The sequence below is a fragment of the Phyllostomus hastatus genome, unplaced genomic scaffold (genome assembly GCF_019186645.2).
Source record: "Phyllostomus hastatus isolate PE091 unplaced genomic scaffold, TTU_PhHast_1.1 phas_contig_34, whole genome shotgun sequence".
In the NCBI taxonomy this organism is placed as follows: domain Eukaryota; kingdom Metazoa; phylum Chordata; class Mammalia; order Chiroptera; family Phyllostomidae; genus Phyllostomus; species Phyllostomus hastatus.
In genome coordinates this window covers 50,856,563-50,870,432 of record NW_025333857.1, presented here as the reverse complement: position 1 = coordinate 50,870,432, position 13,870 = coordinate 50,856,563, and the positions used below count along the sequence as shown (strand labels likewise).

The following is a 13,870-nucleotide window of genomic DNA, read 5'->3' as shown; positions in this document are numbered from 1 at the left end:
GGGATTATTGATCAATGTAATTTTAAGGTCTTTGCTTTTTTTTTAAGATTTTATTTATTTATTTATAAAGAGGGAGAAGGGAGGGAGAAAGAGAGGTAGAGAAACATCAATGTGTGGTTGCCTCTCATGCACACCCTACTGGGGACCTGGCCCACAACCCAGGCATGTGCCCTGACTGGGAATTGAACCAGTGACCCTTTGGTTCGCAGGCCGGCACTCAATCCACTGAGCCACACCAGCCAGGGTAGGTCTTTGCTTTTTAATAATTAACAGCCACCTCATTGTGCAGCACACCTGCTGCGTTATGTTTGAGGATTAAACCTCTGCTGCCCCATAGTTTCTATTTATTATTTTATCTTTTCCTATCCATAAGTGAAAAAAGTTACATTGTTTCATTTTGTAGATAGACTTATTATTTCTGCCAGGACTATCGCAGTAGCTCCTTGCTTTCTCCCCTGGTATAGTTGTTCCCACCATCAGACCTAGGAGACTCAGGTGCTCTGCAGAGACGTATTGTGGTTGTTCGTTGTGTTTTGTTTCTGTTTTAAAGCTACTGGAAGTGGAGGCAAGATGAGACCGTTTTCATGGGGGTTTTTGTGCCACCATTTTTTAATTCTGTCCTCATTTTTGCTCAGTTGAGAAAAACAAGGTCACCTGTTTTAGATCACTTCAGTGCTCTCTCAGGTCACCTTTATTCTAAAAATTCAGTGTATCTTTTGTCATTCTCCTATATGACATAAGGCATCTTAGTAATTGTGATTCCTAAAAAATGAGATCAGCCTACATTTTATTTATAAACACAAATTTTAATGATTTTTTTAAAAGAATCTTCACTGCCTCAGAATATACCCATAGGTTGTAATAAAGGGATTTTTTTTACTGTATACTGCTGAGTTTTTATTTTATTAGCTTGTAAAAAATTGCACACTTGGGATTATAAATTATTCTTCTAGCAAAAAATATCTAATATTAATTTTTAGCCTTGGAAAGTGATTTTCATTTAAATTTAATTTTCTTTTATTAAATGCTTTAAGAGACCCTCCTAGTATAGTGTAACTTGAATGACTTTTCAGAATTGGAGTTTTGTGCATTCTAATTCCTTTCTGGAATATATAATTAATAATGTTTACTAACATTTACTTAGAGTTTGCATTTGTATTATCTCATTTAGGTCTTAAAACAATCCCATGTGGTAGAAATTATATTTTTACTTAAAGATGAGAAACTAAGGCACAGACAAATGATGCAAGTTAAAAGTTCACACAGCCAGTAAATAGCAAATTTGCGGTTGGAACCAGGTTATCTATGTCCAGAGCTGGCTCTCTTACCAACACAAGCTTGTTGTGATTAATTTTTTTCTCTACCACAGAGAAAGAATGATTGAACCAAAGTGTTCTCACTAAGTAATTGTGAGGCTTTGGACTATTTGGCTAATGGGCTTACCTAGATCAAGTACAAGAGTGAAGTTATTTTTTTTTCCATTCTTTTAGCTGATATAGCCCAGCGATATAGGATAAGCAAATACCCTACCCTCAAATTATTTCGTAATGGGATGATGATGAAGAGAGAATACAGGGGTCAGCGATCGGTGAAAGCACTTGCAGATTACATCAGGCAACAAAAAAGTGACCCTATTCAAGAACTTCATGATTTAACAGAAATCTCTACTCTTGATGTAAGTTGTTAACTTTTGCTGGATCAAATGAACATTTCCTATTTAACTAATGTAAAGAAATTCTTATGCAATCAAAGAATCTGTACATTTTCTTATAGTTCATTGCAATGGGTTTGACATATACTTACATAGCAAGTTAAATTTTTCTTCAATTATTTCTCAAGGGAAATGCTAATGTTTTACTGAACCTTTGGATAAAGTGTATAGCATACAGTGAAGCTGCACTAATTTGAATTAATTGAGGTCAAAGGGTAGCCTGAATTATAAAGAAGTAAATGTTAACATCAGGCCTGCACAACCAAAGTTTCCATATTTTCTTTAGTGGAGACCATCCATGTGTCTGCTCTAATTACCCCTTCATCGGCTCTTTGATAAGTGTTTTTCTGTCCTCTAAAACAGCCCCCCTTGAAGGGATTAGACAAAGAACACATATGCGTGATCCATGGACATGAACAGCGGTGTAGGGATTGCCTGTGGGAATGGGGGATGGGCTGGGGACAGGGGGCAAAGGGGGAAAAGTTGGGACAACTGTAATAGCATAAACAATACAAAATTAAAATAAAATAGCCCCCCTCGATAATAAACTTAGCAAACTCTTTTGTTTGTACACTAGTGCTTTAAAGACACAAATACAACTGAGTTTGGGCTTCAGATTGTCACTGTCTGGTTTGAGATTTATTTTTACCCTACTTACAAGCTAATAAGTTAACTGACTATAATTTTCATAGATGCTGTCAAAAGACATAAGGCTTATGGGTCAGTGACAAAGGACTTTATTGCTTACATACATTACAGCCAGCAATGTGAGCATGTTTGCATTTGTTTCTTTGACCCCCGGGACTTACATAGGTGACATAGAGGGCCCCCTTGGGTGCCTGCATGTGCAGTGGGTTGTCCTACAAGAGAGCTCTGCGCTCCGGCAACCCCTGTGTCAGTGCTGGTAGTAAGCCCGCTCTCTGTCCCGGAGAGAGGCACAACCCTGAGAAACGGTCTGGGTGAAGAGTGGTCAGGGCTTTGTATTATGTGGAAGCCTACATGTGAAGCAGTGTGAGACACCCGTGGAGGAGTCTCTGCCTACTGTCAGTCACGTGTTATGAATTGATGTACTATTTTAAAATATTTTAGAATTCGTCACCTTATTTAGGAAAGGACTGTCATTGATTAAATAGTTATCGATTTCTTGAAATTTTAAAATAATATACTAGAAAGGAATATTTATAATTACATTAGATTAGATTTAAGATTGTTTTCAATCCAATGTAATCTTTAATAGTTTTAGACTAGGTTTGCACTAGGATAAAAGCCAAATATGTATTTGTAGTCATAACTCATTTTGAGATAATTGAACAAGATGGGTAAATGGTATAACGTGTTTATAGGACTATATATGTTTGTAAAATAATCACATTATTTTACAGCGCAGCAAAAGAAATATCATTGGATATTTTGAGCAAAAGGATTCAGACCACTATAGAGTTTTTGAAAGAGTAGCAAGTATTTTGCACGACGATTGTGCCTTCTTTGCTGCTTTTGGGTAAGTATCTCAGTTGAGAGCGTGTTAGCGAAAGTGGGTCAGTTTGGCTGAGATATTAAAACTAAAAATTCATGGATGAGTCTGGCTTACAAGCAAATCAGTGTGTTTTGTGATTGGTCTGTGTGACCACACTGATGACCTTGATCACGAGTTAGTGGTAATATCTGGTTTTAATAATAGGTTTTTAGTGCAAAAACTGCCAGTCCAAACTTATAAAATACTGAGCCATAAAGCAGCTATCTAACACTTCCCTTCTTTTTTTTTTTTTTTTTAATTTTATTTTATTTATTTATTTATTAGAGAGGGAAGGGAGGGAGATAGAGAGAGAGAGAAACATCAATGTGCGGTTGCTGGGGGTTATGGCCTGCAACCCAGGAATGTACCCTGGCTGGGAATCGAACCTGGGACACTTTGGTTCCCAGCCCGCGCTCCATCCACTGAGCTACACCAGCCAGGGCCTAACACTTCCCTTCTTTAAAAATCTGCCTCATATTAAATTTTATTTAATAATTTTTAAAAATATATGCTCTCATTGGTATTGCATAGTCTCATAAGTAGGAAAGATGATGGGCAAGTACATATTTCAGATATATAATTCATACGTTGTATAAAAGCTAGCCAGTTCTGCTTCATTCAGATATATTACTGTTATTATTTTTCTTAATAAGTATTAGTACTACTTCTCTCTTCCTATTAGGGCTGTTTCAAAACCAGAAAGATATAGTGGAGACAGCATAATCTATAAACCACCAGGGGTAAGTTGCTATTTTGTAGTGTATATGATTTTAAATATAAATACATGAATTATTAATAGTCTGTCATCGTACTTTTTCATACACACAAAGAGTCTATATTTTTCCAATTCATAATTTTTATTTTAATGCCTGCAGTATTTTGACACCTTAAAGTTTTTAATTTTTCTGTAGTCACATGAATGAGACTTTTGCTTAGAAAGGTCACTTCCTATTCTGAATTCAGATCAGCATTTGCCTGTATTTTCTGCAAGTGTGTGTCTTCAGGAGTAGCTTCCATGGTGTGAACTACTAGGTTATCAGAATCCAGTAAGGTGTCTCACAGTGTTGTTAGGAGCATGAGCTCAGGAATGAGACTGAGTTTTAATGTCAGATCTGCCACTTTCCCGGGTGTATAACTCTGGGGAAGTTTCTTAGCTTCTCTTGCTTCAGTTTGTTCATTGGCAGAGATAGCCATGACAGTAACAGTCCTGCTTATCCAGTATTTCAAGGATTAAATGAGTCAACATATATAAGGTACTTATAGTACTGCTTGGATACAGTAGGTTTACTTAGTTAATGTCAGCTGTTATTTTTATCATCATTTTCAGTACTTCATAAATAGTGACTTTGAGTCTATGTGGAAATGGATACTATAAACAATTAATATTAGAGGTAGCTATGCCTTAGATTTATATAGTATCTTGTATTTTTCAAGGCTTTCTCATGGGAAATCTCCAAATTTTCTTCTAATTATCTTCAATTCTAGGGATAGCTAACTTAATTCTTTGGATAATTCTTTTTCATAAAGCCTGCCTGCCATTGGTGAATATACTAATAAACAGTTAATTGACACAAATCCAAGGGAAAGCAGAAGGGTTAGGCATCACAGGTTGGATAATTAGTTCCCTGATCATCAGAATTATCAGCGTTTTATCATTTACAGTTCTCTTTCTCAGATGTTTCATGTTTTTTGCTTCTTTCATATCCCCTATAGATTTTCTGGACTCATAGATGGCTTTAAGAATGCATTTTTGCTAGCACAAGTTAGGTTTGCTTACTATTTTTTTCTGTTTTTGTAACAGCATTCTGCTCCAGATATGGTATACTTGGGATCTATGACAAATTTTGATGGAACGTACAATTGGATTCAAGATAAATGTGTTCCTCTTGTCCGAGAAATAACATTTGAAAATGGAGAGGTATGGGCTATGTAAAGTGGGTCATTATTTTTAATTCAGATTTCTGAAAAAGCAAACTCTGTCCACTCATCTTATACTATTTTACTATATACTTATCTGTAGTAAAAAGGATACAGTTGAACATAACTACATCATAGCTATTTCTGTAATACGAGCCTGTGGTTCTCACCTGTGTTGTCCCAGAACCCCTCCATTGTGTTTCCTGCAATGGCAGGGGTTCATCACAGTCTTGAAAATGAATTTGAAAATGCCTCTTAGGTGATTCTGATAACAACCCTGGGTTGAAGATCCTTGTTCAGGGCATTTCCTTTAGAAGCAATGCTCTGCAGATTATAATTACAATCGATTATATAGAGTGATAAACTTTTGCCATAAAAAAGTTTTTCTGAATCCTGTCTATCCTGAGAATGAAGTTTTATGAAAGCAATTATTAGTTATGTAACTGACCTCAGAGACTCCATGTGCCTGAAACAAAGCAAACGTGCAACTCCCACAAAAACGAAGCACAAAGTCCTCAGCAGTCCAGGAGCAAGTACTGAAGGCTGTGTCTATGGGACATGTCTCCGTATTCTTTACTGTATTAAAAATATATCTTTTTATTTCACTCCATTTTTAAAACCCATGGTCTAAGAATGCATTTTTAAAAACATTTTAAATGCAATTTTAATAAACCTTTTATATGCAGATACACTTCAAAGAATTATAATAAGTATATAGCTCAGATTTTAAATGTACAGTTCAAGAAGTTACCACATAGTAAACACACCCACCGAGTCACCATCCAGTCAGGAGCTGGCAGTTCTGTAAAGGAATCAGCACATACTTTAGGCTTTCCAGTTCGTGTAGTCTCTGTGAAACAACTCACCTTTGCAGTTGTGGCACAGAAGCAACCTTAGACAACATGTCAGTAAGTGTGGTTGTGTTCCAGTGACGTTGTTGCTTGTGTTCTTTCTTAGTTTATTTATCAAATGGACATCTCTGCTACTTTTCTGAGTTCTCTAGGCTTCAGGTATGCTTGGCTAAATTACTTTTTTAAAAAAGATTTTATTTATTTTTAGAAAGCAGAAGGGAGAAAGAGAGGGAGAGAAACATCAATGTGTGGTTGCCTCTCACATGCCCCCTACCAGGCACCTGGCCTGCAACCCAGGCAGGTGCCCCGACTGGGAATTGAACCAGTGACCCTTTGTTTTGCAGGCCGCCACTCAATCCACTGAGCTACACCAGCAGGGCTAAATTACTTACATTTCTATTATATTAGCTCATTTAGTTCTCAGAGGCTCAGAAAGATTTAGTAACTTGTCACAATTATATACCTGCTTTGGCAGTTGTTGCAGGGATAGTTTTCAAAAACAGTTTAAAGGTATAGAACAGAAAATTTTAAACAATAAAACAAGAGTTCTAACTACCCCGAAATCACTTAAACCAGGGGTATCCAACCCACGGCCCAAGATGGCTATGAATGTGGCCCAACACAAAATCGTAAATTTACTTAAAACCTGAGATTTGTTTGTAATTATGTGTCGCAATGTGTTTAATGTGTGGCCCAAGACACCTCTTCTCCTTCCAGTGTGGTCCAGAGATGCCAAAAGGCTAGATGCCCCTGATTTTTAAACTATGAGGAAACCTCTGTATATGGTTATCTTGGTAATCCCTCTCCTGAATCTTTTTATTTACTGCTTGGTAGAGAATATGTTGATGTGTGCACAGGAAAACTTGGAAGCCCAAGAATAATAAACTATCAACTACTATGTTAATGTATGTAAATTAGTTCAGCAAATAGATTTTTTCAAATTATTAATCCATACTTTTGTTAGGTCTAATAAAATAATGTTATATTTGTTTTTACTTTTAACTTCAGAGCTCTTAAGTTTTCTGAAAGGTGACTGCTGAGTCTTCTTTCCCACTTAGTAGTTTATTCGGCAACATGTGTGTCCTCATTTATTCCATCATAGATTGAGCACACATTATTGCATATAAAACTCTGTGGGCAAAAGAGAAGTAAAATAAGATTCTCTGTCTTTAAAGGGTTACCAGTCCAGTAGTTCACATGTGCAGAGAATGTAATACAAAGCATGCCCCATGCCACATGGGGTACAGTGAGGACATGTCCTGGGAATTCAGAGGACAGAATTCATTTCTTTGGCAGAAGTAGGGCAGAATCAGGGATGGTTTTCCAGAAGAGGCTTCAGTCCTGAAACAAAAAGGCTAAAAGACAAATAGAAGTACTAATGGAAACAGGGAAGTAAGAGGAGGAGACTGCATTAACATTGAGTGTTGAAGGTTGGTTGGACTTTGAAATGGAGGTAGTCAGCAGGAAGCCAGAAACCTGGACTTGGATTCTCAGTGGGAACTGGGCACTGAGACGTACAGATAAGGGCCCTGGTGCTGTCAGGAGTGCTGACTGAGACTGCTGAACTAGTTGAAGTTGCCAGGCTAGAGCAGAGAAGCCCAGACACGAACCGTGGGGCATTTGTGAGCCCAAGAGATAAAAAGTGGGAAGAAGAAACTCTAAATCAGCTTGCAAAAGATCAAGGTGCCCTGACCGGTGTGGCTCAGTTGGTTGGGAGTCGTTCTGCGAAGGGAAAGATCACCGGTTTGATTCCCAGTCAGGACACACGCCTGGCTGGTGGGCAGGTCCCCAGGTGGGAGGCGTACGAGGGGCCACTGATTTTCTCGCACATTGATGTTTCTCTCCCTCTCTTTCTCCCTTCCTTCCCCTCCATCTAAACAATAAAATCTCTCCAAAAAGATCAATGTAATGCCAGGGGCTAGGGGAGGAAAGATGGGGGGATGACTGCTAATGAGTACAGGGTTCTTTTCAGACTGATGAAAATGATGTGGCCTTAGGGAGTGTTGATGTTTGCAGACCTTGTAAATATAATAAAGCCCGCCAAATTGTGCACATAAAATGGTGAATTTTGTGGTGTATGAATTATATATCAATTTTTGAAAGGTAAATGTGACAATAAGCCTCATAATTTATTTTGTATATGGATATAATAGGCTTAAGCATGGAGCTAGGAACCGGAAGAAAACTCTTGTATCAGATTGGTCCCAGTTTCAGTTTTTATAGGATACAAGACATTTGAGCTTTCTGCAGAAGCAGTTTCTAAATTGCAGAGAGACACACAAAAGGATAGTTGATGGAAATAATTTTATTATTAGGCCCCTTCTGGACTTTTCCTTATGAGTCAGAACTTAGCATTTGTAAGAATAAATGATGAAAATCTGTCTCTTCATCATATTTCTCTTAAATTATTCTCCAATAACAATAATATAAAATTTTAAAGCAGTCTATAGTTTTCAAGTCAGTTTTATGTATGTATATATACAAGGTATATAATCACACATATTTGTGATGGGTATTGTTAATGTTGAAAATTGTGTGTTGGTTAAAAACTGGCTGTGCTATGGGTGGTTTGTGACTTACTCTGAATCAAACACTCTTCAGCTTTGGGTAGATCTCATCTAAGTTTTTGCATACACCTTAAAATGAACATAAGTTTACAAATCAGATTTATTTACTGCTGGTACACTCAGTTTTTCAGTGTTCCCTGTGAAGAGAGTTTACCCCACTGTAAAGTCTGTGGGGCAGACCATGTTTACCACACCCTAAAGTCAATACCTTGATAAAGAGCCAACCTAGTTTCTTGTTTGGCCAACTCCTTTTTCAAATGTCACGGCTTCAACCAGTACTAGTTAACAGACTAGCCCAGTGGTTACTTTAAGGCAGATCAGTTCCTGCAGTAGAGCAGGACATGTGGCCCTCTGAGTGCCTGGGACTTCGGGTGGAGGGAGTGCGTACCTTCTTCCATTTATGTTTGCTTATACCATTGGACCTTGCCCCCGCTACCAGCCCCCCACCCCCACCCCAGGGGATGTTGCAACTGTTGTATGTTACCTGGGTTGCATTCATAATTGTTCTTGCCTAGAAAATAGCTAGGACCAAATGGAGAGGCCTGGTAATTCTCATTGCATACTTCTTTACACAGGAATTGACAGAAGAAGGACTGCCTTTTCTAATACTCTTCCATATGAAAGAAGATACAGAAAGTTTAGAAATATTCCAGAATGAAGTAGCCCGACAATTAATAAGTGAAAAAGGTAGACAGATTAAGGTGTTTATTTTCATCTTTTCTCTTTGTTTCTTTCTTTCTCCCCATTCCCTTCCCCATGACAACCCCAGAATTTACATGTAAAGTAAAACATGGGGGTGAGAGGCATTAGTAGAGACATAATATGAAGCAATAACTTTTCTTTTTAAATCATGTCTGTTTTAGTTCCCTAAGCTCAAATTGCATGAAAAGTGGGGTCATGGGTAGACACCGTTAGTTTTAGGCACTTTCTTCTAGCACCTTGATATTTGCCTGGTCCTTTTGTAATAGATAGCCCTGGGCATATTGCTGAGAGAAAGTTGAGTTCTCTGTGGACTTCTCCAAAGCATCAAAAAACAATCTGAGATATCACCAGCTTTCCCTTTGTAGTTAAGAAAGCCAAACATACTAAACTGAAGCCATTGCATAGAGTCATACCCATATTAGTGACTCAGCAAATATTTTGAGGGGTGAATTAGATTAAAAGTCAACCAGTTAGGGACTCGAAGGGCATCCTTGATGACATGAAGACAGTCCCAGGAGAACAGGTCACGCATCAGTTTCAGGAACTTGCTTCCCAGACCTGGGTCCTCCGCAGAGCAGAGGAGTATTCATGTAAGAAAAATAAAACATTCACCATAGTATTTGAATTCAGGTTGAGGTAATACAGTTTTTAAGAAAACTATGCTCTCTGCCCGAAGAACTTAAATCCTACCTCTTTTAAGTGTCATAATATTTAGTTTTAGTCTTTGTGATCTCTGTGACTATAAAGCATTTGGGTTTTTTTTTAATGTATACTTTTTATGAACTTGCAATATTTCAAGAATACAATCAAGAAAATTCTAATCTCCCTCTCCAAATTCTTTTTCTCGAAAAGGTACAATAAACTTTTTACATGCTGACTGTGACAAATTCAGACACCCCCTTCTGCACATACAGAAAACGCCCGCAGACTGCCCCGTGATCGCCATCGACAGCTTTAGGCATATGTACGTGTTTGGAGACTTCAAGGATGTATTGTAAGTAACCGTTCTGTTTTTTTTGTTGTTTTTTAAGATTTTATTTATTTATTTTTAGAGAGGGAAGGGAGGGAGATAGAAAGAGAGAGAGAAACATCAATATGCGGTTGCTGGGGGTCATGGCCTGCAACCCAGACATGTACCCTGACTGGGAATTGAACCTGCGACACTTTGGTTCGCAGCCTGTGCTCAATCCACTGAGCCACGCCAGCCAGGGCTCCGTTCTGGGTTTTTTAAGTTACTGATATATGTCTCAAAAATGAACTGAAAACAATGGTTTGGGTATTTTAAATAATCTCATGATAGAATAGTAATACTTTATTATTTGTATGGAGAAGGTTATTTTCTTTTTCATTCTAAAGTGTAGTATACTTGACGGTGAGAATTATGATGTGTTCCTATAGGAATGCCAGCATTAGGTGATCCTAATGCTTGGAAATTAATCTCTGAGAGAAAGTTTTTGGCCTTTGAGAAATTAGTTCTGAATTGAGTTTGGCCTTTGTCAGCACTTCAAGGTAAGTGGAATGTAATCCTAGGTCAGGTTAGAGGAAATTGGTAATATTACTGCTTATGTGTGACTGTGTCTAGCAAGTATATTCGTGGTATTTAAGACCCAGAAAATGGCTATGAGTAGGCATTTCTAAGAGCATATGAACCTTTGAAAGAGCAGATGAGCATTCTGTTTTATTTTCAACTGTTCATTGTATTAATAAGTATAAACCTGTAACTATGACAGTTATTAAATTTCTGTCAATTTCTGAGATGCTAAATACAATAGTAGGAAGTGGAGATGTTTCTTCATATATGAAAAATTTAAGCAGTACTGTGGTATTAATTCAAGTTAGACCCTTTCTTATAAAAATTCATTTATGCATTTTTATGTCCAAAGATTAAATTGCATATTTAAAGGATGATTTGCAGCCCTATTGCAGGATGAATTATCTCGCTCACGTCTAAACTTTTCGACAGAGTCGCAGTTGTGTGGTAGAAGATTCTCAGTCCTCACACACGGGAGGCCTGGAATGGAGTCCTGCCTTGGGCATGTCACTTAGCTTCTCCATTCTTGTTTCTTTACGCTTAAACTATGGTTGATGGGATTGCTATGAAAATTAATGTTCTAAACCGTAAAGTACTGCCAAACAGTTGTTATTACTTTACCTACGTTCAAAAGAATACCACTTTAGCCTATTAACTCAAAAATAGTTATTCGGGTCTTCTATATGGCGGTCACTGTATAATGTAAATGGATGGTTTAAAGTTTACTAAGACTAGATCCCTGCCCTCTAAGAACTCCCAACTAAGTAGGGAAAGGAAACAAGTAGGGTAGCAAGCAGTCGTTTTATGTGGTAAGTGCTCTGGTAGAGTTCAGCAAAGAGGTATCTGATCCAAGATTTGTAGAGATGTTAATGCCCAAGGTCGGTCCGAAAGCCTGTAGCAGTTAAACGTGGAAGTGAGAAGCAGCAGGGCTTGGAGGAAGGGCGCACTGGCAGAAACAAGTACAGAGTCGGTCGGCTGAAGATGAGTGGATAGGAGGGAAAGTATGGAAGGATGAGGTCAAGGGAAGTAAGGAGGGGCTAGCTCATGAAAACTGTTACATGCTGTATTATAGAAGTTTGACGTTGTTTTGAAAACAGTGAAGAGCCAATGAAGGGTTTAGGCGAGGGGATTGTTTTTTAAAGATCATTCCAGATGCATATTGGAGAATAGATTAGAGGGGGTCAGAGGAGAATCTAGGGTCTAGATGTTCAGTAATCCAGGGAAGAGTTGATGATAGATAACCATAGATAATTCTTGAGTGAACAAATTACCTAAATAAATCCTGGCAGGAGCATTAAAGCTAGAGAGAAGCAGGATTTTTGAGACAGTTTGCAGGAATAGGAAGATTTGTATGTTAATGAATAGGGGAGGAGAGGCCATCCCTGATGGCCAGGAATGCGACACAGACAGTTAGTTGAGTTGTGTTGCCTTCACTGAGCTCGGGAACTCAGAGGAGGAGCACCTTGTGGTAAAGACAATGAGTTCTGGGCGCTGGCCGGGTAGCTCAGTTGGTTCAGAGCATCATCCCGATAAGCCAAGGTTGCAGGTTTAATCCCCTGTGAAGGCGCAGGCAGGAGACAACCAGTGAGTGCGTGGATGGGTGGAGCAACAAATGATGTTTCTCTCTCGATCTGTGAAAATAATTTAAAAAGAAAAAGGATAATGAGTTCCTTTTCTTGGTGTATTGAATGCGAGGTGCCTGTGGGCTACAAAGAAGAGTGTCCCGTGGGGAGTTTACATCGCTCTGGGATTCGACAGTGAGTTGAGAAGGCGAGGGCTGGCTGGCCGGCCCTTGAACACACAAGGATACAGCTGAAGTTACAGAAGCAGATGAGATGACCCGGAACAGGGCTGGGAGTGGGACCCCGAATGAGACCAGCATTTAAAGGGAGAATAGAAGGAGGAACATGAGCAACAGGTTAAGGAGGAAGTGGACTCAAAAGAGAGAGAGAAAAACCAGCAAAGAGTAATGTGGTCATTGAGGGAGGAGCACTTCCGACAGGAGGAATGCTTGGCCAGAAGGAAAGGGTGAAGCGGCTGTTAGATTTGACACTCACACCCACCCGCCCCCCAAAGGAGGAAAAGAACAAACAGAAAAACCCACTGTCTTGCAGAGAATTGGAGGGTGACTATTTGGTGAGGAAATGAAGATTTGATATCAAAATCCTTGCAAGAAGCTAGCCTTTAAAGGGAAAGAAAAAAATAAGGGAATACAAGAGACACATAGGATGAAGTGAAGCTTTAGCTTTTCTTTTATTTCCCCCTTAGGGTATAAGAAATTAACCATGATTACATTCATGTGAAAGGGAATCCAGTGGAGTGAGGAGGTATTGAAGAGATGGGGGATAGGGAGCTAATTGATGAAGCAAAGCCATAAGGAGCACAGAGGAAATGAGAAGCAGAGGAAAGGAAGCAGCCTTCTTTCCCTCCAGTGAGCAAGAGAGGAAAGGAAGGGGTAGCATTTCTTTGGGTTGGCGAGGGATTTGGTGGTAAGTGACAGCAGCCGAAGACTGCTGAGGTTCTGCTCTGATTCGTTTGTAACTGTGGCAAAGGGAGCAGGATCACGTGCTGCGAGGGGGTTGTGAGGAATAACTACAGGGACAGAACTATGCTGGGTATAAAAAGGGAGAGTAACTACCCAGAAATCCACCTTAAAGATCCAGATATCCCTGACATCTGGCATTATATAAAAACGGAACTCATATAGTCCCCTTCGTAGGTGTGTGAACATTGATTATTGGACTAGATGGACATGTCTTAGCTGGTTGGGTGTCCTCCTCCCCTCACTTCTTCCTTGGCTTGCTTCCTGGAGCAGCAGCCTCAAGCGAAGAGAACAGGGTGGTCAGGAGAGGGCGGTGCCAGTGGCTGGGCTCCCTGCAGGAGCGTCCAGGCAGAGTGACTGTGCTTGGCGTGACAGTGCTGCCTGACTGGGGTCATCACGTGAAACCTTACCAGCGCATCTCCCTACTGTTTGTAGTGGATAAATGTTGGGCTGTTTACATACCTCTTCGCTTTCACTGGAAACTTGTAGCCCTGCTTACAAAATTTAGTGGAAGTCAACAGGATGCTGACTAAACT

The 13,870-nt window shown here is 39.2% G+C and overlaps 1 protein-coding gene across 2 annotated transcripts in view; it reads left to right on the top strand.

Annotated features, from left to right (window-relative positions):
- The window catches only part of ERP44 (endoplasmic reticulum protein 44), a 63,971-nt gene that overhangs the window by 40,233 nt on the left and 9,868 nt on the right, over positions 1-13,870 (top strand). For both annotated transcript variants that reach the window (XM_045840635.1, XM_045840634.1), the window contains 6 exons: positions 1,491-1,675; positions 3,094-3,209; positions 3,907-3,964; positions 5,026-5,142; positions 9,135-9,246; positions 10,114-10,255. In XM_045840635.1, the coding sequence (XP_045696591.1) occupies positions 1,491-1,675; positions 3,094-3,209; positions 3,907-3,964; positions 5,026-5,142; positions 9,135-9,246; positions 10,114-10,255 (730 nt within the window). The remainder of the gene's footprint in view (positions 1-1,490; positions 1,676-3,093; positions 3,210-3,906; positions 3,965-5,025; positions 5,143-9,134; positions 9,247-10,113; positions 10,256-13,870) is intronic.